The 27,788-nt window shown below is 37.7% G+C and overlaps 4 protein-coding genes across 4 annotated transcripts; 2 read left to right on the top strand and 2 right to left on the bottom strand.

Moving 5' to 3' along the window:
* The first annotated feature begins 154 nt into the window (after positions 1-154).
* Positions 155-3,442, top strand: rad1 (RAD1 homolog (S. pombe)). The gene is made up of 7 exons (XM_053339486.1): positions 155-210; positions 678-879; positions 1,130-1,238; positions 1,439-1,596; positions 1,757-1,857; positions 2,233-2,331; positions 3,256-3,442. Exons 2-7 carry the CDS (start codon positions 685-687, stop codon positions 3,440-3,442), a joined length of 849 nt encoding a protein of 282 aa, XP_053195461.1. The 5' UTR covers positions 155-210; positions 678-684.
* A 908-nt stretch (positions 3,443-4,350) lies between these two features.
* Positions 4,351-8,305, bottom strand: bxdc2 (brix domain containing 2). Its single transcript, XM_053340401.1, has 10 exons — positions 8,152-8,305; positions 7,069-7,180; positions 6,907-6,950; positions 6,753-6,823; positions 6,611-6,660; positions 6,443-6,516; positions 5,686-5,736; positions 5,335-5,436; positions 5,055-5,183; positions 4,351-4,866 (listed from the first exon to the last, which is right to left on the bottom strand). Exons 1-10 carry the CDS (start codon positions 8,299-8,301, stop codon positions 4,624-4,626), a joined length of 1,026 nt encoding a protein of 341 aa, XP_053196376.1. The 5' UTR covers positions 8,302-8,305; the 3' UTR covers positions 4,351-4,623.
* Positions 8,306-10,790: 2,485 nt separating this feature from the next.
* On the top strand, positions 10,791-18,243 carry dnajc21 (DnaJ heat shock protein family (Hsp40) member C21). The gene is made up of 12 exons (XM_053340398.1): positions 10,791-11,284; positions 11,701-11,794; positions 11,910-12,033; positions 12,746-12,877; positions 13,098-13,402; positions 13,487-13,653; positions 14,231-14,315; positions 15,089-15,274; positions 15,404-15,452; positions 15,567-15,709; positions 17,481-17,565; positions 17,787-18,243. Exons 1-12 carry the CDS (start codon positions 11,188-11,190, stop codon positions 17,946-17,948), a joined length of 1,629 nt encoding a protein of 542 aa, XP_053196373.1. The 5' UTR covers positions 10,791-11,187; the 3' UTR covers positions 17,949-18,243.
* Positions 18,244-18,734: 491 nt separating this feature from the next.
* On the bottom strand, positions 18,735-26,223 carry LOC128380545 (alanine--glyoxylate aminotransferase 2, mitochondrial-like). The gene is made up of 13 exons (XM_053340402.1): positions 26,158-26,223; positions 25,052-25,242; positions 24,830-24,953; positions 24,648-24,742; positions 23,431-23,524; positions 22,994-23,087; positions 22,200-22,300; positions 21,908-22,000; positions 21,607-21,739; positions 20,473-20,561; positions 19,864-20,013; positions 19,403-19,501; positions 18,735-18,849 (listed from the first exon to the last, which is right to left on the bottom strand). The coding sequence occupies exons 1-13, from the start codon at positions 26,191-26,193 to the stop codon at positions 18,748-18,750; spliced, it is 1,401 nt and encodes a 466-aa protein (XP_053196377.1). The 5' UTR covers positions 26,194-26,223; the 3' UTR covers positions 18,735-18,747.
* Between the last annotated feature and the right edge of the window lie 1,565 nt (positions 26,224-27,788).

The following is a 27,788-nucleotide window of genomic DNA, read 5'->3' on the forward strand; positions in this document are numbered from 1 at the left end:
GTCATAGCCCGCCCTGCTCTGCCTTTTGATTGGCTGCTTCTCATTGCTTCCGTTGCTCGGATTGGTTAGAATTAGCGTGATAATATGAGGGTAAGCCAATCAGAGACAGGATATGGCGGGTCATGACGTTGCAATCCTAGGAAAAAAAGACTGCACACCGCGGCGCCTTACTTCAAAATACTACCGTATGGATTTCTGAATTTCAACTTTGTAAGTGTCTGACACCTCTTCACATTTATCATCGGTAATTATTTAAAAGTTTATTCACCCTGGATATTAGATAGTACGGTTTACTGCACTGAAACGAGCTGTAATTAGCTACGTTGTTTAATCTCTTGGTGTGATACAATAGCCTGCGTTAGCTTAACAGAGAGCTAAATGACAACAGTTTCATGTCAACTCTTTTTTTTTTTTTACTGAGTGTTTAAGTTGCTTTTTAATCTGCTCTTACCTTCATTTTTAACTTCAAGGTTTTTGTATATATGTTCTTATTTATTTATGTATGTGTTTGTATGAGCTACTGGATACCTGCATTTCTCTGATTTTATCTATATATCGCCCAGCCCTATATCTATCTATCTATCTATCTTAACATTTTCTACATTGAACTTGGCTGCTATTTTAATGCTATACAGTTGTTTACCTTCCTTAAATCCTCAATGTGTTTTTCATTCAAGTGCTACAATGCCTCTATCGACCCAGTCTCAGCCTGACGATGAACAGTACGCCTTAGTGGCAAGTTTGGATAATGCCCGTAATCTGTCCAACATCCTGAAAGCTATCACCTTCAAGGACCATGCCATTTTCACCGCTACACCAAATGGTCTAAAAGTCACTGTGGAGGACTCCAAATGTCTTCAAGCCAATGCTTTTATCCAGGTGTGTTAATAAATGTTTCTTGTTTTTTAAATTGGAGTAAAAACAGATGAGGTGATCCACTTGTATGCTCTTGTTTTGCTCCCTTGCAGTGATGATTATTTTGATTGATAATTGTTTATAGTCTTTTTATTGAATTTTATTGTACTTGTTTTGATGTTTTTAATTTATTATTCTATAAGTTTGATTGATTGATTGATTGATAGATACTTGAAATAACCTGTCCTGTCTTTTTTTTACATTTTTATTCCAGGCTGAGATCTTCCAAGAGTTCACCATCAAGGAGGACTTGGTGGGTTTTCAGGTCAACCTCACTGTTCTCCTAGACTGCCTCAATATCTTTGGAGGAACCACAGTACCAGGTAAAAGAGCCAGAAACCAAATTAGAGGCAGCTAAGGCTCAGTGTATGCAAGAAGTGTTACTTAAACTAGATTTTATTCTGTTTCCATGCAGTTTTACTAAATATAAATCTTCTAAATCTGTAGTTCATTTTATTACCCATCACATTTTGGAGTATGAGTGTAGTTCATTTTTGATTATCCTGCTTATGTGATGTTGCAGGAGTATCAACAGCCTTGCGGATGTGCTACAGGGGGTATGGTTACCCTCTGACTCTGTTCCTGGAGGAGGGTGGCGTGGTGACTGTTTGTAAGATCAACACAGAAGAACCAGAAGAGCCAATTGACTTTGACTTCTGTAGCACCAACGTCACAAACAAGGTGAACTTTATGTATTTAAGATAATGACAGATATATACTATACTACTACATTCATTTGGAAGCATGACAGAATCAAATAATACATCAGCTCATGAACAAAAATATGGCTTTTCTCATGATTTCTATTGATTACTCACTGTATCTTTGGTTCCTTTCAAAGGCGATCCTGCTCTCGGAGAGTCTGAAGGAGGCCTTTTCTGAACTGGACATGACCAGCGAGGTGCTGCAGATCACCATGTCCCCTAGCCAGCCGTACTTTCGGTGTGTTGTTAACACTATTTAATATTTAGTTCACATCAATTATTATGCTCTCATCTAACTGGTGTCAGAAAACAAAAGCCGTTTTAAATCAAGGAAATAGTTCAAGAGTAGTTGTCCGTGTACATGATTGCTACTATTGAAACTATTATTGTTTTTGGTGTTCCCAATGATCTTTCCTTTGTGAGGCTCATATAGTGCTACTTCAATTATTTCAGTATAACTTCTTGGGGACATTTAGCTTATTGTCATGAATGAGACCGTCCAATCTTTTAAGGAGTAAAACATGCAAAAGGTTTCTTTAGCTTTTTTTTATAATGCTGAGTGCTGACTGAATTCAACTAACTTGTTCTTTGATTTTTTTTTTCTTATCTTGAGGTTATCCACATTTGGGAACTCTGGAAATGCGCATTATGATTATCCCAAAGACTCAGACATGATGGAGCTTTTCCGTTGCACCAAGACACAAACCCACAGGTAGTAAACACACTTGTTACAGCACACAAACGGCACAGTGTATTGTTAAGACTGTAGACAAATAAACTCTATACACAGGTAGTGGAGCAGTAGAGAAATACATGATGACAGATAGGACCTTTTATAAAACTGTTTAATCCTCCTGAGCAAATCTTAAACCGTATAGTGGAATATTGGAACATTTACAGGATTGAGATCAAGAAGTGGAAACCTACTTCAAGAATCCTTATGGGATTAGGATAATGGATGGGCAACAGACAGGTTCAATCCCAAATGTGCTCTCACCTAATCAGTCTGATTAGATCTCTCTTCAGTACTGTGTGGGCATACAGATTGGATTGTAAGTGTCATCATCGCTCTACGTAAACAGTGCAGAAGTCTCATCAGCCTGTGTGAGACTGTGTGAAACGCTTTGCATGGTCCCATTTGGATTTCATGTAGTTGTCTTACATTGAATTGTAAAAGTGGTGATGGACTGACCTGTTTTTTTTTTAAAGTTGACATACTGATGATAACTGATAACATTTTAATTAATATATCTTTATACTTTAAATAGTTATGTAATAGGCCTTTTTCCACAGCTGCTATTTTGATTTTGTCATAGCAGGAAAAGCATTAGTGTAATTAATAACATTCATTATTGTTTTGTTCCATTTAAACATCTCAGTAGGCCACACCAGTGAGACAGCATGCACAATAGCAGGGCTTGGGAACTTGTGACAGCATATTGATGTGACAGCATATTGATTGGTATTATGAACACCTGTGCTTTTTGGGGTGGCTTTATTAACCTTTATTAATATCCATGTATACATGTTGTTATCCTGTATTGTCAACTCTATTATCTCTTATACTATAAAAGGAGGAATATTCTTGTTTCTTCTCTCTCTCATTCTTTGCTGTCTTCTCTGTTCACTGTACCAGGTATAAGATGTCCTTACTGAAGCCGTCCACCAAGGCTTTGGCTTTGTCCTGTAAAGTTTCTGTGAGGACAGACAGCAGAGGATTCCTCTCTCTGCAGTACCTGGTCAGGAACGATGATGGACAAATCTGCTTTGTAGAATATTATTGTTGCCCCGATGAGGAAATGGAGGAGGAGGAGGAGGAATGATTACACTCCAATATACACATTATTGGTGGTCAGTCACTTGGAATTAGCTGAAGAATGCCCAAAGAAGCAGAACAGACTGTGGGGTGCACACTGGAGAAAAATGAACTGAAGTGGGCATAATGGATTCTGGACAAATGGGCAAAGTTGCATTTCTATGGAAAAAATCAGCTGGTTGTTCATTTGGTCATATTTAAGTAGCACTTTGGCACTGGGCTCATAGCAAGATGACATCACCTACATGGTCTTATGTACATTTGTTTATTAGTCAGGCCATTTAGAGTTTGTATCTACTTTTATAAATATGGTTGCAGTTACTGAATTGTTTCAGTTGCACTGGAGTCTCAGCTCTTCTGACACACAAGACACTCTACATGTGGACTTCTCCTGTCTGTGTGAATAGTTTTCTTCCTACATCAGAACAAATCTGCCCTCCAGGAGTGTTTTCATTTTAAAGCACCACCCTATTTGTGCCTTACGGTCCACATTATCTACAATCCAATGGTAGACCCCTTACTTATTAGGGTGTTATGACAGATTCTGTGTATGCAGGGATGAGCAGAGCTGGACAAGAGTCTATTATCCTTACAACTTGTTAAGACTGTTACCTTTGATCATTTTGAGGGCAATGTTATATTTCATCCACTCAGTGTTTCTGGAGCCCTTTTTAGATGCATGCAGTGAGCTGGTTCTATGAGATGATATATAGTGTTTCTACATCATCTCCAAAGCTTAAGATGCTTCAGCAGCTCTGCACATTTATGATGCCATTAGACTGTAATATTTCCTTCACATCACACCATTTGTTGTAAGAACACATCAGATGATACTGAAAGTTGGTTGGTTTTATTTCCATGACATAGAAAAACAACTACAGTCACATTCAAACTCAATAAACAAGTGGGTTTTTTTTTAAATGGAATATTTGCTTTTATCAAAAAGGAAAAAATATTGTTTGTGATCTTTTACAATCTCAGACTTTGATTACCAGTTACAATATTCATGAGTCAACCAGCAAAATAAGTATTATCGTGTGTGACACTTAACACACCACATTTGCAAGTAAAGGATTTTCTCTGTTAAATATTTTCAAAACGTGTAAATGCTGACATGTTGCAGGCAAATATTGAAGCTCAGACTTGACTGCAGTGGTGCATTCACTCTGTTTGATCCAGTCCATCCAGTTACCTGCGTGCCATCCTTTGTCTTTTGAAAGCTTTGTGTTTATTCTTCTTCACCATTTTTGGCACCGGTGGTTCTGTCTCGATGTGAACAGGCTTCTCCTCAGCTGGTGTTACGAAGACGTCGGCGGTCACGTCTCTGGCTAAATCCTCCTTTGCTTCAGTCCTCTTCATCTTCTGCATCTCCTTCACCATCTGCTTTTCACGCACTCTGGCTGCCGCTGCTAGTCGTATCTCTCGCCGGTGCTGCAGGTGTGTTAAGAGACAGACGAGCAACACAATTAGACAATAGAAGATCAAGTATGATTTTGTAGCAAGTGTGCTCAATATACACACAGACACTCCACCTGAGTATGAAACCCAACACTATCGCTATATTGAACTTGAGTGAAGTAATTGTTGCCATTACAACTGGCTAAAAAAAGGGTTATTACCATGTTAGGAGACTGGAAGTCTGGGTTATCATAGAGCGTAGGCCCTCCAAAGCTCCCCTGAAAGACCTTGATGAGGTTGAGAACAAATCGAGGTCCGATCTCCACTAGAGAGGCATCCTCCTCGATGATCTGAATGTGGTGAAGAGAAATTGAGGCCATATTACAAAAAAAACAAAACATGAAGTTTAAGAAGCTCCATGACAGAAGATTTTTATATTGAATATATCTAAAAATGCTAAAGTAAGCCGAGTACTGTGTACAACAGGTCAGGAAATATTACCTGGTAGTTTCTGAACCATATCCTGTTGTCTGCGATGGTGAATGTTATGACGTGGTCCACAAAAGGTTGACTCTTGGGGTGGTAGCGTGGAGTAGAAAATGTCTGGAACAGAAAAACTTCATGAGTACTTCCTTAAAATAAAATAAAATATACAACTCTGTCAACTTCAAAATAAAATACATAGATCCACAGATGGATCTAGTTAATGATCAATATTGACAATCCAAGTCATATTACATCAAGTAAACTCAATTTTAGTAATATAATCTGACATTCCTGTCTTTAAATAACAGCAGCAACTAACACATTGTTCAACATCCCAGTTTAATATCATTGATCAGCTCTACAGACCTGGGTGAACAGCTCCTTCAGTAAGGCATAGTGGGGCTCCTTGTCAAATTTCTGAGGGAGGAAACAAAGAGTGACATGAAACATTAAGCTTCTGTTTGGGTTTTCACTAGGGATGCTCGATATTGGCTTTTCTGCCAATAGCAGATATTCCGATATTGTCCAACTCTTAATTTCCAATCCCGATATATGTAGGCTTTTTACACCAAAACTGTTAGGTAACAACATATGTCCTGTTGTGGAATAAAAACATTATGCCTAATTTTATTGTGATGCCCCACTGGATGCATACATAAATGCAACATGGCTTTCCAAATGTAAACACTGTCTGTGCAAAATAAGTTATGTAACTTCAGTTATGGAAAAAAGTGCATACTTGGACATAGTTCCAAACCACAGACATAAGCCCCGTTTCTGAAGCCTTCAGAACAAGCATCGGTTATAAAAACCTGACACCAATACTTCCCGACATTACATTTTTAAGTAAATATCGGCAGATAATATTGGACATCCCTAGTTTTCACAAATTCTTTCTTTCATTGATTAATCAGTTGTTAATATATGTGATTGCAAATTGTAGTATACTGTTTCAAAGTAGCTGGCGACTATAGGATCAGAAATGGAAATCATGTCCGAGTGTTACGAGTGTTACAAGTGTGGATGTTTTTGTAACTTGGCTAATTTCGTGACTGTCTCACAATCCCTGAAAACAAATCCTGACTAAAAAAAAATCCCCAAAATTCCAGCAGGTGCTACTCACGGGGTCAAATGACAGCAGCGGTCTGGATCCTTTGAGGCAGTTTCCTGTCATCTTGAGTTCAGCTAGCGTGTGAACTGTGGAGATCGGTCAAAATGTAAATCAGTTTTTGTAGCATATGATAAATGTGGTCTTGCTCCACTTCAGGACTATAAGAGATGAGTAACTCACTGTTCTGAACCAAGAATTTTGCAGAAGGTCCATGAGGGCTGTTTGAAATCCTGGAAGACAAGAACATTAACAAATTGACTTTAACTTTGTCATACTGAGCCGACGATGTTTAGAGAATGTAATAAAGATCCCAAATACTCACCACATATAGAGGTCCTGCTTCTTCTTGGCCTCAAAGAAGAGGCATTTGTTGCAGTTTTTGATTTCACACACCTGTAAAACAATGTTGATCGTTAGCTCTGCTGGAGTGTGTTAGTGTATTAAGAGTTTATCCACATTTAAAATAACATACTCACCTCATTTACAACAAAGAGCTTGTCCTTTCGGTCCATTTTTGTATCTATCAGGCAGAAAATGTTCTTGATATTATGACAGTGAAATAGACAATAGTGACATCTGAATACATAATCTGATATGGATCAGTGCAGATAGTTGTATGAACATCACATAACACTAACCTGCTTTTGCATGAGGCATCAAAGTCCTCAGGTCTTGCATCAAGTGTCTTGTTCTGAAGTTGATGCCTCTCGAGGAGAAAATGAGAACCCTTTCCTTGTTGGTCCATTTGCCCTGTTCAAGAGATAATATTCATCATCAGAACAAACTAACTTTGTTATTGTGGTGCTGAAAACACTGCACCATTTATCCAGGTGGCATCTGCTGTTGTAATTTAAAGGATAGGTACTCAATTTTTCAATTTTGTCTTAAAACAAAAGTCAGATTTCCATATGGACACTGAAAGAGGTTTTTATCACTGTCATAATTCCTCCTATTTATACAAGCTATTAAAAGATCCACTTCCAATGTGATGGGGGCCAAAGTCCACAGTAATTTTGAGCAGAACTGTATTTAAAAAGTTTATCTGAAGCTTATGAGGCTTCAACAATCTGAGTTAGCCATATCAAGTGGATATCTGCCACATTTTCAGTCTTTTTAACATTAAATTCCCTCTGTATTTCCTCAGACAGTGTTTCCCTGATGACCTGCAGTGGAAAATAGCAAAACAAAAGCAGGAACTTTTGCACTAAAAAGATTGTAACGCTGAAAGATATCTACTTGATTGGACTCATTTGGACGGCTGAAGCTTCATATTTGCTTCAGATCAACTTTTAAATAGACTGTTGCACAGAAGACAGACTGTGGATTTTGACCAGTATGAACACGATGAATGATTACAGCATGAAACATCTAATTCAATGTTAATTTTGGGGGTGGCAGACTTAAAATATTGTGAACACGTCCTTTAACTACACCGGGCAAATCAAATGTATCTTGGCCCTGATGTGTGAGTGAACATGATGCATGGTGGACATGCTGGAGAACCTAAAACATCTCTTCTGAGCAGCTTTAAGTTTAAATTGTAATTTAAAGGCTCTTTCTTTAGGTTACATATTATATTTAATCCTTGGTGTTTTACAGAAACATGCTTGACAACAATTTCAATGTTAAAATAAACAACTTATAAGACACTACCCCCCTGCTTAAAGCTAAAGCTAAGAGGCTAACAACTTCACTAACAATGAACAAGCCGGAGCTCTTACCTGAGACACTGGTGCTGGGATTGTGATTTCATTTTCTTTCTCCGGTTTAGTTTGAACCGGTGGCTCGCCTGCATCTGCTACAAATTTGACTTTTTTAGCATTTTTTGCAGCAGGACCCTGTCCTCCACGTTTTCTCTTGTGTGCCGGCATGTTGTTTTTTTTTTCTTGACGCCGACACAAATCTCTAGTAACACATGTGCGGCTGAAACTGGAGGAGAGCCCCATATTGGTGCGGAGGAGGTACTTCAGTAATGTTGTTTAAAGTGTACCCCCCTACCAAATTACATAATAATAATAATTATTATTATTGTTATTATTATTATTATTAGGGGAGTATACTAATAATGGGGAGTATCAGTGTAAGGGTGTAAGTGATGAATAGAATAAAATAAAATAAGATAAGATAAAATAAAATACTATGTACAGTAAACAATATCTGTGTAGATACATCTGCAATAAATGAATTTGCAACATGCATGACTTCCTGAAATTATATACATGTGTGCAATGTTTCTGGGATTAACATAGTAAAGACAGCATCAGTCTTTTTTGTGGGAGTGGGAGCTGTGGTGTACAGTCTGATGACTGATGGTATGAAAGAGCCTCTGAAAGCACTTTGAGGCACATGGCTGGATGAGTCTGTGGCTGAACGTGCGCCTGAGCTGCTTCAACTCTGCAATACTACTGTAATCATCTTATAAAATACCCATCACGTGAATGTTTGAATAATTCGGTGTCCTTAATTGTCCTGGATGTCCTCAATAGTTTAATGATGAGGTGGCCTGTGGAAGCTGCAAGTCTCCTTTGTCATCACTAGAGGGCATTGTGGGATAATGAATGGCAGTAAACAACTGTACACTCCCTCTGCTGGTTCCCTCTAGTAACTACAGCTACCAGTACTACTGCTGGTGTTAGGCATCATTTCTAAAACATACGGGAACACAGAAATAGGCCAAACTAATATGACATTGCCGCAGCTGACAAAATCATAAACATTTTAAACACAAACTCAACAATAAAACTATAACCAGGAAATACTAATACTGAATATTATTCAATAATCAGTCACACTAACACAATGTGGTGTCAAACTGCAAACTAGTCAATTTCATTCCCTGGATCCTTCACATTTCAAACAAATAATCTCATACAATGTAATTGTGTCGACCCTCACACTCTGTTGCAAACTACCTAGCATGGTCTGCCTTTGGTGAACGGGAGGAGGGCTCTCTTTATCAGTTGTATGATTGACTAGCAGGTGTGGTAACTCAACTTTGATTAATAATTAGTTATATGATTCAACTTTGAGTTATAATGTAGCCTGTCTTTCTAGTTCAGAGTAACCAGGAATAAAATAATTTAAAAATACTTTTATTTATCTTTAGAATAACATGCCCATTTCACTATAACACTGCTCTGACAAATCACCACAGGATAATGGTTAATTTATCATCACTGCTTTGACGGACTGGAAATAGATTGTGTGAAATAAAGGAGCATACACAGAGAACCAAAATACAGAGTGACAACGAATTGCCTGAAATGTAAGTTTAAAGCATGTAATACAATGTTCATAGGTGACAAATGTGAACTGAGTCCAATGAAACAACTTCATGTGTAGAAGGTTTTAAATATCATAAGAACAGAGAGTGCAGCTATTTAGAGTCCCTTTCCACTCAAAAATGTGTTTTTCTCTTCAGTTGGACATTTATCTGTTGAAGGGCGAAAGTTTCTCTGGGTAAGTATGTGGGATGTCTGGTTTGAGAAAATTGTGATTCACTCACAGGATATCAAGCTATTAATGCCAAATGTGTGGGAAATATCTAAATATTTTGTTTGACAGGCACAAACCAGAAAAAAACAAAAACCCACGTCCTCTGGTACGGATCCAATACTGATAAAAACTGAGAGTTGGTGACCTTTCACATTACCATCAGCTCTGCTCTTCTAATTCACTCGAGGAAACATCTCTGTGGTTGTGTTAGAAGAAATAAGAAGTCCTCCTCCACTCAAAAATACTTTTTGTCTGGTTGTTGAATCCTCCTGTGCATACACAGAGAACTGACTTAACAGCAAAGCAGCTGCTTTCTTGGCTACACTTCTGAAATTAAATATACACTCATCAACCATTTAATTTGGTACATCTGTGCAACCTAATGCAGTCGAATACAACAGCTTCACCATAAATTCTACTTTACAGAAGTTTGTACATTTTCAGTTCACTTTTTTTTTGAAAATGTCTTCATTTTAATTTTAAAGCATTTTGTCAATATTGAGCAGGACATATCCTTGTGACAAATTCTGTAAAATCTGTTTAAAAAAACATAGCACACGTTGTAAAAGTGGATTATATCTATTCCACATTTTAGTTCACATTTGTTTTCCTGTATATAATCACATTTTTATGAAAAAATACTGGTTACACCCATTGACACTGGGTTGCATCACGTAATCGACCCATATTCCCATATAAGTGAGGAGGAGGAGATGCCATTTGAAACATTTTAATTAAATAATAATATCAGACACACATTATTTTTCAAATTAGTGTATTTTATAAACATCTGAAAACATATCTGGAGGGAATCTTTGAGTCACTGAGTGAATAAAAACTTCATTGCGAACTGTAGAGGGCAGCAATAAGCAGATGTAGCTTCAAGTCTGCTCAAATTATAATTTAAAAGAAAAAGACACATTCTCGCGAGACTGTAGCTGCACCGGGCAACACATCCATGCCATAGTCGTGAAAGTATTATAATAAAGAAAAATAGATACTTTATAAACTATTTGTCAGTGATACAGAGCATTTCACAGATTTGAATATGTGAGGTTCAAACATTACTATGTCATTACCATCGTCTGTGAAGTTTCATTAAATGTTTAGAGATAAGAGTAGAGATGCTTACCCGGTCACTAGCATGCAAACAGCTTAAATGCTAAAGCTAAACCTAGTGTAGGACAACGTTTTTCCACAACATTTATAGAAATATTTAATTTATTACCGCTTTACAAGTTTCTTTTATCAGTAAGTGAACAATGAAGTGTCATTATGAAATCTTGGGAGTGAAGAGAGATGCAGGAGACGACGACTTGAAGAAAGCTTATCGCAAATTAGCACTGAAATGGCATCCAGGTAAGTTAAGAGCTGACAATTAATAGGAGAGTCCTTCATATTGAAGTATATATATGACATACAATACGTAATTTAAAGTAGAGCTGGACTCTGTGTTTGTTTTAATGAAATAGAGGCACAATTACCAAATGTGATGGGAGTTATAGATAAGAAGTGTGTCATTTTCTATTAATATTACATTGTGATGGTGAAATTAGCTAGTTTGAAGTCCCAAAGGCTTGAGTATCATGACTTATTTTGTCTAACTGACACTAAAAAGCTATGGAATTGCCCTTGAAATGTAGTGCAGGTTGAGCTTCCAAGAACTCTACTTCTTAAATTCCTCTGGACTAGGTACCTTGATGTGTTTCCAGACTTGCCTGTCATAAGTCAACTCATACTCCTACTTTTTAACATAATACATTTCATATTTACAGATAAGAACTTGGACAATGCTGAGGACGCAGCGGAGCAGTTCAAGTTGATTCAGGCAGCGTATGAAGTCTTGAGTGACCCACAGGAGAGAGCTTGGTTTGTACAAATATAACTCATCACAGTGACAATGTATTCAATGTCCGCTGGTTTATATACTGCTTTGTAGCAGTGTGACTTATGAATAATGCCTTTGTTTCCTCCTGTGTGGCAGGTATGACAATCACAGGGATGCGCTGCTGAAAGGAGGAGTGAGTGGAGACTATGAAGATGATAGTATCGACCTGCTGCAGTACTTCACGGTCACTTGCTACTCAGGCTACGGAGATGATGAGAAGGTTTGTGGTCACATGTACGAAGATCATGTTGCTCAGCACTCATAAGCAGTTGTTTTCTGATACTTTCACTCCTCTTCTTTAAACAAAGATAATCTCAACACAACACAAGATCTGCATCCGTTACCATATAGTCTTTATTCAGCATAGCTAAAGTCTGACCTCTTCCCTACTTTATCTATGGTATGACCAGATTGAAAATGTGTGAGGAAAGTAAAAACTGTTTTCAAAGCTATATAATGCATCAGAATTAGTGATTTGAATATATTTATTGTTTGAATGAGTGAAATGTAATATCCTTTCCTTAAGTCTGAGAAAAAAAAGGTGCTCGCAAATGACCTCGAAGTACAATCTTCAACTCAAAACACACACAACAGAACCCACAGAACCTGATTGTATATCTCCTTATTTGTAAAAAGACGTCAGAGTAACATAGGAAGTCTGGCACCACTCAGCTAAATAACACTCTGTCCTTGCTGGATGACCAAGTGTGAGGGTATAATGAGACTATCAAAGGTCAGATAAAATTCAATCTTCCTCTGAGAAATAAAAACATCCAGCCTCCTTTTCACTTCACAATAACACACAGCAATTTCTGTCCAGGTTGGAGGTTGCAGATTTATCCTTCATGATTGTGCTGTTAGAAATTCTGCATGCAATTTGAGTTGCACATATTTATTTTCCCCTCGTGTTTTCATTAACTCTCCATCCTCAGGGCTTCTACACAGTCTACAGGAATCTCTTTGAGTCTATTGTTAAGGAGGAGATTGAGCACAGAAAGGTGGACCATGAGGAAGAGGAGGAAGAGTTTCCTGCTTTCGGAGACTCTCAGAGCGACTACGATACCGTAAGCCAACCTCACATTTAAAACACATGTCACGATGTTGTTCCTTTAATGGATGATATAAGAGTTCGTTATACAATTCAGTTACATGAATAAAATAGTAAGCAAGCCTTCTTTTCACTTTTTCTGAGTAAAGACAGAAACTAAAAAGTAAACAGACTGAAATATTAATCATGAACCAGTAAAGAGGAATACTTAGCCAGCTTTTATTTCCATGTTACAGGTAGTGCACGTGTTTTACGGCTTCTGGCAGAGCTTCTGCACACTTAAAAACTTTGCCTGGAAGGAGGAGTATGATACGAGGCAGGCGTCCAACCGCTGGGAGAAAAGGGCCATGGAGAAGGAGAACAAGAAGACCCGAGACAAGGCTCGAAAAGAGCGAAACGAGCTGGTGCGACAGCTGATCGCTTTTGTTCGCAAGCGTGACCGACGAGTCCAGGCCCACAGGAAGCTGGTGGAGGAGCAGAACGCGGAGAAGATCAAGAAGGTGGAGGAGCAGAGGCGGAAGCAGAAGCTCGATCAGGCCAAGTGAGCAGGGGATGGATAGACAGGTGAACGTGTATTTCTATGTCTTCCTCACACTCATAAAACTGTTCTGTCTGTTCATCCAAGACTGGCAGAGGAGTACAAGGAGCAGAGCTGGGCCGCCATGTCTGAACTTGAGAAGGAGCTACAGCAGATGGAGGCTCAGTATGGAGAGGAGTTTGGAGATGCGTCAGAGAGCGAGGAGGAAGAGATAGAGATGGAGACACGGGAGAAGAACGGTGAAGAGGGAGGAGGTCAGTGAGAATATGTTTTATTTATATTTCTGTTATAAGGAGTTACGTCACACCTACGGCGACTACGTAGATAATACACAGAGACTCCAAGAACTGTGATTGGTCAGTGTGGGCTGCGTGTGTGTTTTTTTTTCCTACAAGTTTGAAGAAGACAACATGAAGAAAGTTAAATGCTCAGTTATATCCTCCTTCATGGTAACACACTTTTAGGAACTGCAAGTTAACCACAAGGAATAGTCTCATTTTCAGATGTGAAATTAGGCTTCCCATTGCCACTTTTATCATAAAATATATGAAAAAAACAGTGGGGAGTGTAATTAAAGCATGATCTAGCCTGATTATGTACATTATAGCACTCTAATGTGATGAACCGTATGTTTACTCCTTGTGTTAAGTATCAATCCAGCCTTAGGGCAAACACTTATATAAACATTTTTGGAATTCATTCTTAGACAAACCAAGTATGCTGTCAGTCAATTCCACAGATTCACATGTGAAGTTTTAATAGTAATAACTTGATGATGAGGAATTAAGTGTTAATAGCTTTTTTCTGGGTTGTGTGTTTGTGTGGTCACAGATCAGCCTGATGAAGAGGAACTGATTGACTATTTCGATGATCTGTACTGCCCAGCCTGCGACAAATCCTTCAAATCAGATAAAGCGTGAGTACCTTTCCTCCCACTCAGCCTCTGTGGTAATTATAAACGGAGAGAGCAAATAGAAATGATTGTAGGTGTGGACTAGATATACTTGCTGAAAAATAAGTGTTTTCTTTTTCTTTCCACATTCTATGGGGAAGGATTTTAAGTTTCTAACAAGCAGTCTGAATAATGGAGAAAAACTAATAGTCAATGACAAGCTCATTTGTGCCATTGTTAACATGTGTTGTGGGAATTCTTTGTAATTTTTTTACTTACGTGGAGCTGTTGAAATGTTTTTCCCCTTATTGTGCTGCACACTTCAGATAGTGATTCATTGCCCTGGGTATAATTCCTTGATTGTGCTAATTTCCAGGGAGGGATATATTTTATTTTATTTACAAACATACTAATTAAACCCTGACCAATATTATCAGCCGATATTGACCTATCACAGATATATCAGTTTCAACCTATTTGTTAATTCAAGTTTAATACATATATGTACTATTGTTGTATTTATTTTATACTCATTACATGTCTTTGTCACATGTGTTTGATAACTGTATTTGAGGGATCATAATATATAATCTGTATATACAAGATTTTTCTACCCTCTAATATTGGTATCGGCCCCAAAAATTCAGTACTGGTCGGCCCCTAGTGCTAAATATGTATATATGTATGTATATACATACATATATACATGTTGGGACAATAATGCAAATCTGACTTTTACACACTGTTAACTGAAATTTGTGCTCTTGACGCATTTTTATTTGTCTCTCTCTCTACAGTATGAAAAATCATGAGAAATCCAAAAAGCACCGGGAGATGGTGGCGTTGCTGCGGCAACAGCTGCAGGAAGAGGAGGAGTCACTCGGTTTGAATGTGGACGGAAAAGAGGCAAGAGAGGACGAAGATAAGCAGGAGGAGGAAGAAGAAGAAGAAGAAGAAGAGGAGGAAGATAAGCCGAGGCAAAAGTATGTAGCTCATGCTGGATGTAACTGTAAAAAGAAATTATTTTCACGTGGTTGTTGGAGTGGTTAAAACTGCTGAATTTTACATCATTGTTGTTCTGCTGACATTTTTCTGTCCACACTCATAAACAGGCTGTCCAAAAAGCAAAAGAGGAAAAAGAAACAACAGAAAGTAGTGCATGTGAGTAAAATCTTTACTTTCAAGTGGCTTTGCCTGGTTCAGTGCACTCTTTTTATGTCTGTGAAGTGAATCCTCCTTAAAAGCCTTTTCTATTCATGTTCTCCTCTGTTAAAGCAGAGTGCTCCAGATGTGGAGGAGGTGGAGGAGAAGGAAGAGAAACCAACGCTGACCACATGTAACGGAGATGCCCCGGAGACGTCAGTGGACCCCACAGAGCCCGAGCAGCAGGATGAACCCCCTCCCACAGAGGCCAAGAGGTCAGTCTAGTTTTTGGCTGTAGTCTGGCCGGTTGTTCTTCATGCTACTAGATACAGTTATTGTCTTGTGCCCTGGATTAGTTCAATAGTTTAGTTTAAGGGATGTCGTAAATTAAAGTGGCCTCATTTTTGTAATTACAATGTATTAAAAGACAACTAGTAATTTCCACGTTCTATGAGGAAGGATTTTAAGTTTCTAACAAGCAGTCTGAATAATGGAGAAAAAGTAATAGTCAATGACAAGCCCATTTGTGCCACTGTTAACATATATATATGTGCCTTTTCAACCTATTTCTTAATTCAAGTTTAATACATACATGTAATGTAATGTGAGGGTCTGCAGCTCCCCCTCAGCTCCCCCTCAGCTTTGCAGAGTTTCTAGTGATTTTTATTTCATTGTTTAACTGTCCAGACTGAACCTTTACTGTTACGGTTCATCCTCACAGCTCAGCTTTCAGCAGCAGCAGGGAGCTATTTTTAGGGCAAAAGCTCTCAAAACCCACTTTTCACAGCCGGCGCAGCACCAGACAGCAAACAGACACAGTTAGCAACAAGCTGATGAATATCCATTCATCCATCCACATATGAATGAATGATGGATGGATGGAGCCATGAATGAATGAATAAATTATAATATTGCTTTTAAACTGCTAGATGTGTAACTTTAAACAGTGATATGTCAGTGTTTCTGCTGCCCCCAAATAGTCAAAAAATGAGCTGTTTCACTTGTAAGTCTTATTGGAACTATAGTTCCACTAGTACTGAATGTTAAAACCTGTATTTACTGAATATTTGTTGACTTGGGAGCAGTGGAAGAAGCAGAAAACATAACATCTGGCATAGCAAATGTGCCTACTTACACCCCCAGCATACACAGACATATAAGCATTAATTTAGAGTTGGCTTTGTGGCTGCTTGATGAATATTAAATCCAGTATTAAGTCTGCCTTTAGTTATCAGTCGTGTTGCTAACTTTGTTTCTCTGCCATTTGCTGCTGGGCAGGTAGGGTACAGTGGGGGGGGTTCATCCTAGCTGAAAACAGCTGCCTGCTGAAATTGAGGTCGCTGAGTTTGTGAGTTGTAAAAATCAAAACAATAAACTTAAAGATGCCTTAAAGCTCCGAACAGATGAGGGGATATGCAGAGTTGGGTGATAAAGCCCATTCAACACTTTCCACACTTACCACTTACCACATTTTAACTAAATATTTTGCGATTAATATAGCTTTAAATATTTGCATTCCATTACTCTATCTGTATTAAGGCTTTATATTAGGTGCATAACGTTACATACATGGGCGTCCCTGGTCTATCTGTGTCTCATTAGACTTTTGAGGACTGTTTGTGTTCTTGTTCTTGCTGCTGTGGTTCCTGGTTTGTTCAGATCAGGCTTCTGTTTTCAGACAAATAGGAATCAAATCTTACTGAATATGAAGAAAGAATTAAAAAAATAAAAAATGTTTGCCACTCTAAATGGAAAAAAAAGTTGAAACTTTCTCATTTTGTTTTTGGCACTACATTCATAACAGAGGAAAATGTATTTTTGGACGTCCAGAAACCTGAAATCTGATCAAATATTAAAATGTTCTTTCTTGAGCACACAATATTAAAAAAATGCTAATGATTCAGAACTACCAGGAACTCCTGTGTGAAGTAGGGGGATACAACAGGGTTCATTTCTGAAATAAAGGATCTAAAATAAAAGTCATTTGGGTTATAAAATGTAATGTAATTGTAGAATTGATCCGTCATCTACACTTTGCCTCTGCAGCTCCGGGAAGACAAAAGGAAAAAAAGGAGGAAAAGACAAACCAAAGAATGTCAAGTCTCACGCAGTAGAAGAACAGTGTGCCGAGGTTTGTACAGTAAAAAAAACATATGACTGTTTTATGGAAGTCATTTGTCTAAACCATTTTCAGTTTAATATTTTACAGCTCTCTTCTGCCTACTTCCACATTTGCTAGTGTTACAGCTTCAGTTTTCCTTTTGTATCTTGTTGAGTTATCAAAAACAAAGATAAAAAAAAAAATGGCACTATCTAAAAAATAATAATCCACATATCCCTTCTCCCTCGCAGAAGGAATTAATCCTCCGATGTGTGACATGTGACCACGAGTTCCCCACAAGAAACAAGTTGTTTGACCACCTGAAGACCAGCGGCCACGCCTCCGCGCTATCCTCAAACGCTGCTCACAGCTCCATGAGCAAGGGCAAAAAAGACAAGAGGAAGAACAGATAACACATCTTCATCTGAGCCTGAAAGAGTTTGACTTAGCCAGACACAGGAAACAACACTTTGGGATGTCTGTTAGTAGGAAAACAAACAACAAAAACAGCCTATGAAAATGGACTTTAATGAACTGGCTTGGCTGACTGTGTGCAGATAGTTTTTTAAAATTCACATAATATTGTGTCCAGTGAAACAACTGCGTATGTATGTGAGACTGAGACTTTTTTTTAATGGCTGCTATAACACAATGTAATTCAATGTCTTTTTCCCCAGTTCCCAATTTTCTGAATTGATAATCCAGTGGCTGTGCATCAGATATACATTTATCCCTATTATCAGATCCTTTACTGTTTTTGGTGTCTGCAGCCAACAAATAAGCTCATAACATTAGAGGTGATACCACATGTTGGTATAATAATTTGCATTAATGCTTCTAGCAACCATGTCCAACAATAAATTACATCTCAGAATAAAGTGTGTTGGATGTGTCTGCACCAATCATGCAACTGCACCTTTTTATATGTTTTCTTGGTAAGACAGAAAAAACACAAAATATACTGAAGCAAATATGTCATAAAACTTTGTGATAATTAGTAATGTGTTCATAATGACTGCAAAACAATTGTAACTTCGATTCAAGCAATGGAGCAACTTATTAGAAAAAATGTATAGGTGTAATATTTTTTACCCCTTAGAGTAATGATTATGAGTTTGCATTGTAAAACTGTTCTAAAGCAGCTCAAGTGTCTTCATAGAATTATAAAATGCAGATAGTTATATGTGCGACAGGTTAAAATGATTGATGTGCTCAGTTTCTGGCCATGTAGTTACGGATGGCCTTTTCAAAAACTGCCAGGAAGAAATCTACGTCCTCCTTCGTGATGCACATGGGGGGTTGGACCCGAAATGCCTGAAGTGGTGAAAAAAGAAAAGAGATTTATTAGCCTGAGATTAGCAGGAAAACATGCGTAACCTAAAATCTCGACAAATGGAGAAGATGAAATAGCGAAGATAATCAGTATTCTGTGGACTAGAATTCACTTTGTAGGTAACGAAATGTAGAATTGGCTCTTATGGCACTTCTTTACTGTGTCATATACTGTATGGGAAGTGGCCGTGATTGCAACAAGAGCTCTCAAAGGCAAGGCCGAGGTGATGACAATGGTCTTCAATGCATTGGTTTAAGTATAACCCTAACCCAATAATCACTATAAAATATTTATATTTATATATTTTTATATTCTAAAGCTGGTAAAAGCAATGCTGTGTAGTCACACCAAATCATTTTTGTAGTGATGACTGATCAAAGACTGTCTTTCAAAGGTTATGCAAAGAATCATAAAATGATGAGTCACCACTAAAAGGAACATGCCATTTTATTGATTTATTTTACCCTTTTACCTAAAACTCTACAAAATATAAATGAACAGTGAGACAGACTACAACAAGGTGAGTGCTCTTACCTGTCCATACACTCCACCCTTCCCTATCAGGACTCCCATGTCCTTGATGTCCTCAAAGATCCCGTTCATTGCATCAGGTGGCAGCGGGGTTCTGCTGGCCTGTGGATGATAGAGGAGGGTTTAAAGTGTGGATGAGACCAGATGTGGAATATAAACTATTCTTATTGAAGTGACAATGTGAACATTTGTTAAGTGGCTGTGTCGAAGCAACTAACATTTGAGTACTAAATGGTCTCCGGTCTCTGTTTGTTTCCAGAATTTCAAAAAGCCCTAATCAGGACTTCAGACATGCAGTGCAGAGGAGATTGTTCTGTTCACAAATACAGATGGTGTCTGCAGCTAATGGTTAACTGGGGCACTGCTGAACCATGCTCCCAGGAGGTACAATACACACACACACATACACACACACACACACGTTGGAGGTGGACAGATTGTCACTTTTGTTCCTAACTCAATACCTTGTCTTTGACCATTTCCACACCGATCTGCAGACCTTTCCCACGGACATCGCCGATGATCTCGTACTTGTCTCTGAGTTTTGCCATTTCAGTCATCAGATAGGTGCCCACCTTAAGACTGTTCTGCTGTGTGCCGTCTTCTTTGATCACCTGATTAGTGAATATCTGTCTGTTAGTGTCTAAAGTCATACTGAAAACATATTTAGTTGACCCTTTTTTATGTCTAATTTTTTTTTTATAACATCAACTGATTTTTATTATTAAAAAGAAATACAGGTCTTATGGAATGTATCAGAATTACTCATTTTCTATCCCATCTGCTGCATTGGTATGTTGGTGTCTGTGTTTGATTGACTGCAGCTGCCAAACAAAGCAGCATAAGACACATAAAAAGAAAAAAAGTGCTGTAGCTTAGCCATGGACAGGTAGTGTGTTGTTACGGTTGTTACTGGTACTGTAAAGAGACAGCCACCACAGGAAAAATTTGAGGGGGCTCGTGTCCATTTATACTCCACTCATTGAGATCAGATGGTTTTTAGAAATTGTTAACGTGTGATAAACTCTTGTGCTGATGCGAAGGACCGATTTAGAAAGAAGAGGAACTCTTACATCAAGTACTGCTGAACCGACAGCACAAGCCATGGGGTTTCCTCCAAAGGTGTTGAAGTGGTAGGCTTTAACAAAGGATTCAGCAATTTCTGGAAAACACATGAATAAACAAGCTTACACCTCTGCTCACCGGGCAAAAATAGATTTCTCAAAATGCATGCAAATTATGTGTGGGAATATTCTTAACCTTTACATAAATGCCATCCAGTATGATGTTTTTTTAGATGGACACATAACAGAGAACAGTGAGACCTTGAGTGAAGTGATTGTTAATACATCTAGAGGTTGATTACTCAAAGAGAAGAAGAGATGGCACCTGTCAACTCACAGAAAGCCCATGTCTGTCAATTTTTTTTCTTGATGTCTTTTATGTTTTTATTTGAATGCTGTTTATCTTTTGTTGGTTTTCATATTCTGGTCCATAGAAAAACAATAATTCATTCAACTGTATTTGCCAGTGATTGAAAGTCAAAAGTAGAAATCAATATCAGGTCACCACAAACATAAAAAATGAGGTAGAGAGCCAGTGTACTGTACTTTTAATTGAAGAGATCAAGCCTGTATTTACTCTATTACAAGTACATGTAAAGATATACCACACAGATGGTGGTGAGTGGCCAAGAAGTTTCACTTTCAGTCTGTTCTGTTGTGTAACTATCACAAGTAGTTTTTTAACCAATGCATATAGAAAATAATTAACCAGATCTTTCTCATCTCTGTCAGTGTTTCTTTACTGTTTAAATAGTGGAAATAATTTAGAAAAAATACATACATAAAACTGTGTTAATGTGTATAGGAGCATATTTTCGAACAAGGCAGTTGTGTCAATTATTAGATTAGATTAGATTAGATTTATTTATTTGTACCCGCAGGTAAATTTGGCTCGCAGTGAGAGACATTCATACAAAACAATACAATAAAATGAAAACAGTAAAATAGCTACACAATTCGTCATTATCCCCATCATCATTCCATGCTGCCTCATAAAGTGCATTTAATATGTAAGGGGGCTACCCTCAAAGTGCATGGCATAAAGTGCGTAAGTGCACTCATCATCATATCATCATCGCCATTATCAACACAATCATCATCAACATCAACATCATCATCACCATCATCATCATCAACTCTCACCTGGTGTTGTGACAACAGCTCCCATTGGGAAGCCATTGCCAATACCCTTTGCCATAGTAACCATATCAGGAATGACATCATAACCCTGGAAACCCCAGAAGTGGGTTCCTGTTCGTCCAAAGCCAGTCTGGACCTGTCAGTTGCAAAATGTGATTACATTTATTTGATTTTTAATAATTCTAATTTCTTTAAATACTATGTAAGCATAAGTGAAAAAGAGATGTAAAAAGAAACCCAGACAGAGGCTGTTAGTGCAGTTTATGTTATTTATGAGCATAAAATAATTTAATGTGTCTCTAACCTCATCAGCAATGCAGATCCCTCCTTTTTCTCTGACAAGTTTGTAGGCTTCTTTGAAGTAGTTTTTCGGGTACTGCACAGCTCCACCCATTCCCTGCAATACAACAAACACATTCACATCCCATAACTTCAAGAACACAGACAAACAATAAACATGGATGATAATGATAATAATAACAAATAACTGATAATCTGATTTCAGTTAACATTACTCAGTAAATTCAAATATCAAATCCAGAACATACATTCAGAAATAATATCTGTTAAATGTAAGTCTCTAGAATATGATGTACCTGAATGGGCTCTCCAAAGAAACCAGCAACTCGACTTGGGAGACTAGTAGCAAATGTCTCTTTGAGATCTCCAATATATTTTTCATTTGCCATGCAATAGCCTGTGAGATGAAAGACAATTCTGCTAGTGGGAGTAATGATACACACATTTGCATATATAAATGCAATATTTAAAACAGAAGGGTTAATCATCTTACCAAAATCTGGTTCTGCATGAGATTTTAAATACTTGAGAACAGGCATTCTTCTGAAAAATATGCAGGATGTTGCTCTGATAAAACCTAATTTTACTAACCCTGGTGTGCCTCATGTTACTCAAACTGATATTATATTATACGTTATGTAAACACAGCATCCCAATAAACTCTGGTTGAGACAGAAGCATATCACATAGCTCAATTTACAAAAAAAAAAGTGTACAGTGTTAAAAGAATTAAATGATCAAAAGTTAAAATTTGATACAGACACTTCAACACTTTTCTGTGATATAGCTAACCCCTCTTACATTCAAGCAAAAGAAAGGAACAAGTTGTCAAAACAGCAGGTGATTTGACTACAATGCACAGCTGTGACCAAGGTCATTACGGTCATATCATAAAGTAGGAACACAGTATAAATGTTTTTGGATCTTGGATACGCTATGAAAACTCAAGCATTCATTCTATCAACGCAGGCAGTTTCCTGTTGAAGTTGAAGATAATGCTCACAGACAACCGTGGTAAATGTTCCTTTTTATATGCATGCAAGATAGATAACCTGAGCGTGTTGAGCCATGGATGCATGTGTTTGTGTACCTTGGGCACAGTTACACTCTCTGATGGTCTGCACAGGAGAGTCCCTGCAGTGGCTTCCTCCCCATGGACCTCTGAACACATCGGGACACATGGCCTGTTTATTGAGCAGAAACCTAAACAGTTAGGTCAACCTGAGAGCAACAGCCACTTATACAAAGAAATCATCACAAGTGTTGGAATACTGCTGCAGCATTATTCACAAATTCACACAAAATAAGCAGAGGTGTCAGAAAGCAGTTTAGTGCCAAAAAAATAAAAAATAAATAAAAGTTTGGGGTGTTGGATTATTGGTCAGCAAAGCAAATCATTTGTGCTAGGTATTTTTCACTATTATTTGTAACTTAAATGACTAATTGAAAAAAATGATTGACAGGTCATTTTGATTGACACAATTAATTCAATCAATAATTAAATTGTTATAGCCCTAGCATACATACATTTACGCAGCCTGTACTAGTGGAAATGGGGTATTTATATGGTGAGTTGGAGGTGAGACCCATCGTCTGCATGGTGCCACCATGGTATGATCCCCTAAAGACAAGAATTAGAAACTTCTTTTAACATTTAGACAAAAGAGAAGACATATCAATGAAGCTCTAAAGCTTCATACTGAATGAATTACAAGAATAATATGCAATTTTCACAAATATACTTTTAACTGCGAATTTTTTATAGATCTTCTGTTTCCAAAAAACATGAAAGGATTCACTTTTCTCCAAATAGTGAATTATTGAACTATTGCAAAGCCAATAAAAATATCCATGTTAAACCAGGACAGGAAAAACCTGCTTGTGAGTTTTAATCTATTGCAGTATCAAAGCCTTGTCACAATGTGACCATCAAGCCTTGCTAGTGGATTAAAGTCCCTGAAAGACCTCTTCTCAATTTGCCTCTTACTAAATGATGAGATTATAGTTGGGACAGTTTTGGTTATTTTTCTCCATCCCCCTTTTTGAACGTTGGAATGTATTCATTAATGATAGGTTTTTTTCTTTAAGTTTATCGTTGTTTGTGGCTGATTTATTGATTAATTTATCCCTTATGTACTGTTCATATTCTCCACCCTTGCAGTATGTTCTGGGTCAACTTTGACCCATTCTAAGAATCCCCTCATAAAAAGTGTCTATATCAAATGTTGAACCACAGATCTGTTTGTATAGTCCGTCAGTTACCTGAGACATGAAAATATATATTAGCATAATGATTTAAATGTATTTTATTGAGAGTGAAAATTACAAGAACGGTGGGGTTTATTGTATAACTATTAGAGCCATCAGTCTTCACTTCTACATCATAAAGAGAAACCCTCATAACTACAAAAACTAACTAGTAATTAACTAGTAATTTAACAAAAAATCATGTCAATAGATACAGGTCAAATTTCTGTCCATTGAGGAACAGCCTCAATGGACAGAAATTTGTAGCACCCATACAAAAGTATAACATTTTTAAATATTTTAATTTTTGTGCATTTTGGGCCACTCTAGGAGGCGTCATCAAATTTCAGGGTAAAATACATTTGGGGTGTTTTTACAGCTGTCAAATGTCAAAATGGGTCAAATTTGACCTGAACAGTACGGGTTATGTTACTGATACACACTCAAGTTTCCAAAAACAACACACTAAGATGTCTATAGGGACAGTTCACTTGTACCTGAAAGTGATGATGTCAAAGTTGCCTGTGTAAAGTCGAGCCATCAACATAGCCAGGTCATTGGCTTCTGAGCCGCTGTTGGTCAGATATACCACCTGTACAGGGACACAGAGACCAGCACACATTTTAATTTCAGCCAGCACATTTATCCAAGTAATCAGTATAAAAATGAACCACAGTACCTTAAGAGGATCTGGAAGGTGGGAGGTCAGTTTCTGACAATACTCATGGAGAGCAGGCTGGACGTAGATGTTAGTCGTATGCCACAGTGTCTTCATCTGCTTCACTACAGCTGCTGTCACTTTCCTGTAACCATAGATAGCAAGGTACAGTCAAGTTACTTTATAACCAGAATAAAACCAACTTTTACTGTGTGAAATAGCAAAGGAAAAAAAAGACCTTACGGGTGACAGTGGCCCACACCAACAGTAGCCACACCAGCAAACAGATCCAAATATCGCCTCCCATCCACATCCCACATCCACTGCATGTGTCCCTGGTGGATGAACACTGGTTTCTTATAGTAGGTAATCTTCATGGTCATGGGGTTGCAGTTCTTTCTGCGGATCGCCATCAACTGCTCTTTGGACATACCCTGGACAGACATACACCGGAGAAGGGTTACAGTGTTACACTTCTTTTTAGCGCTTGGGACTGAGATTTTACATAATAAATATGTATTTGGTTCTGAGTTAAATGCATTGACAACTATTCGAAGGACTGCAATCAAATTTCATACAGATATCGATGACGCACAGAGGTTGAATACTGATGACTTATGTTCTCTTGATTTTTCTACTAGTGACCTCAGCAGGCCAGAGTGTAAGACCAGACCACACAAGCAGGGGGTGAAGTAAATCCTTTTGCATTGAGCTAAACTTTGGTGAACTTTGACATACAAATATACACATTTGTCCAAGTAGCTCATCAACTAGTCCTGCAAATAACCTACAAAAACACTGAGATTTCAACTATTTCACATGACATGCAAAGTAGCTTTGCTATACCACCTGCTGGTGTGACTGTTACAATTAGCAAATATTAGCATGTTAAATTTAAATGGGTGGTATTGTAAATATTTTCTGTTTATGTCAACATTGTCATTGTGTGTACATTAGTATTACATTAGTATAATGCACTCCTGTGTCTAAAACCTCATGGCGCCACAAGCATGTAGACTCTTAGTGAGACTCCTTAAGTAATCTGTCTTTCTGAAGCTTTAAAGGGAACTTTGCGGCATTTTCAACTTTGTGAAGCTAGGCCTTTACGTGTTACATTTTATTACCTCAAAAAACATTTATAAAGTAAGTATATACTATAAAGTTGTTGTTTTATTCATTTTTTTATCTGCACATTGCTAATTTTAACTTCCATGAGCAATTCTCATGCATACTGCCCTCTGCAGTCAGCAGGTGTTTGTTTGGTGCTATTGTGTATTTAAACTATAATGGCCGGCCATTGTGACATCAACAGTGCAGTAGATACCGTCTGGACAGCAAATCACGCTTACCTTGTAGTCATCTGGTTTGAAATTGGTCGGGGGCATCTCTGGGATGTCTGTGAGAGGTTGTTTGAAAGCTGCTTTCTGACATACTGCACCTGTTAAGTAATCAATAGTAAGTAATCAAGTAAGAAAGAGAGGCAAAGGAGACTCTATGAGATGATAGAGTTTGATGGCTGAGGCTGATTCTGATAATGATATTGTCCCAGTAGCATTAAACTATTAACTTTCTTTCTAAAATCTTACATTAAAACCTGACAATCAAATTGCATTGCCATTTGTCAATCAATTGCCAATGAATTGCAGAAAAAAGTCAAACACTGGCAGTAATTCATAAATCTGGTACCAGGCTAATTATTATCTACAGAGGGATCAGATGAACAATTTTCATTATGGCTGCACCTTCCATTGTTTACATGACATGCAGAATTATCTGGTCAATATTTAATTGGATTAAAACCAGGTTGATGGCTGAACCATATTAACCTAACATTATGCAACATGGGAAAAACAGGATGCTGTTTTTTTTTATTTTCTAGTTTACCCATGACTGAAAAAGGTCAGTCAAAACTGGTTTGACTGACAAGCACACAGAAGATCTTTTTAAAGGTATACATAAAATGAATGATCCTTTTATCTTCTTTGGTGTTAAGGTCTTGGTATTGGTACTTAATGGCTCACTATCACACTGTTGGAGCTTACTGGGCCTCTTGAATAGAACTGACTTATTATTAATGTTATTAGTGACATCTTTGCTTTTCCTACTTTGACAACATGTCTGTTTATACGACCAAATTAAATGTAATACTATTACCTCCTGCATAAAAATTTCACTTGAGTACATAAAAGTAGAGATTATGTACAGGTCTGAATAACATATTCTTGACTCACTATTCATCACCCATTTAATATTCAAATGAGATAAAATGACAGCAATTTGTGTATGATTTTATCTTTGCAATATTTTCTCCTGTACTTTAACTTAATGTAGTTGCCTTAATTTTTATTTCACCATATCAAGTTGGCCTTGTTTGACCCGAGTCAGTCCGTCTGACTCAGGTACTGAATAACTGTAAATACGTTACCTAGTGTAGTGCATCAATTACTACTGTAGCCTATAATAAACACAGTTGAACTAATGTGTATCTCTGGTACCTGAATTTAACAAAGACAAAAAAATCTGAGGATTATCTTGTGTTATATAGTCACCTGAATTTCTACACTTACTATGTAAAATACTTCATAAGCATCAGAAACATAATCAATCAGTAATCAATAATCATAATCAACGAATTATGTTTTTGTTTTTTCTTTGCATCCATGGTAACTCACCACTTCCCAAGTGAAATTTGGCCAAACCAGGAGAACACAAGACCTGTCCTGTGGGACCTGCACCCCGGCCACTCAGACAGGATACCACTTTATACATGTTGAGCAGATACAGAGGGCTCCCTCCACTAACACTGACACTCAGCAACTGACTGGTTTCAGGCCTTCCTTTTTCTTAAAGGATACAGGGATGGGTGGACAGTGCACAGCCAATGGTATCATGATCCCACCAAACTGCAATGATTTCTCTGAGACGTCACATAGCTAGTTAAATATGTAACGAGTGGCACATGTTGACTGCATTTCCACTA

This window comes from Scomber japonicus, chromosome 19 (assembly GCF_027409825.1).
Source record: "Scomber japonicus isolate fScoJap1 chromosome 19, fScoJap1.pri, whole genome shotgun sequence".
NCBI classification, from domain to species: Eukaryota; Metazoa; Chordata; class Actinopteri; order Scombriformes; family Scombridae; genus Scomber; species Scomber japonicus.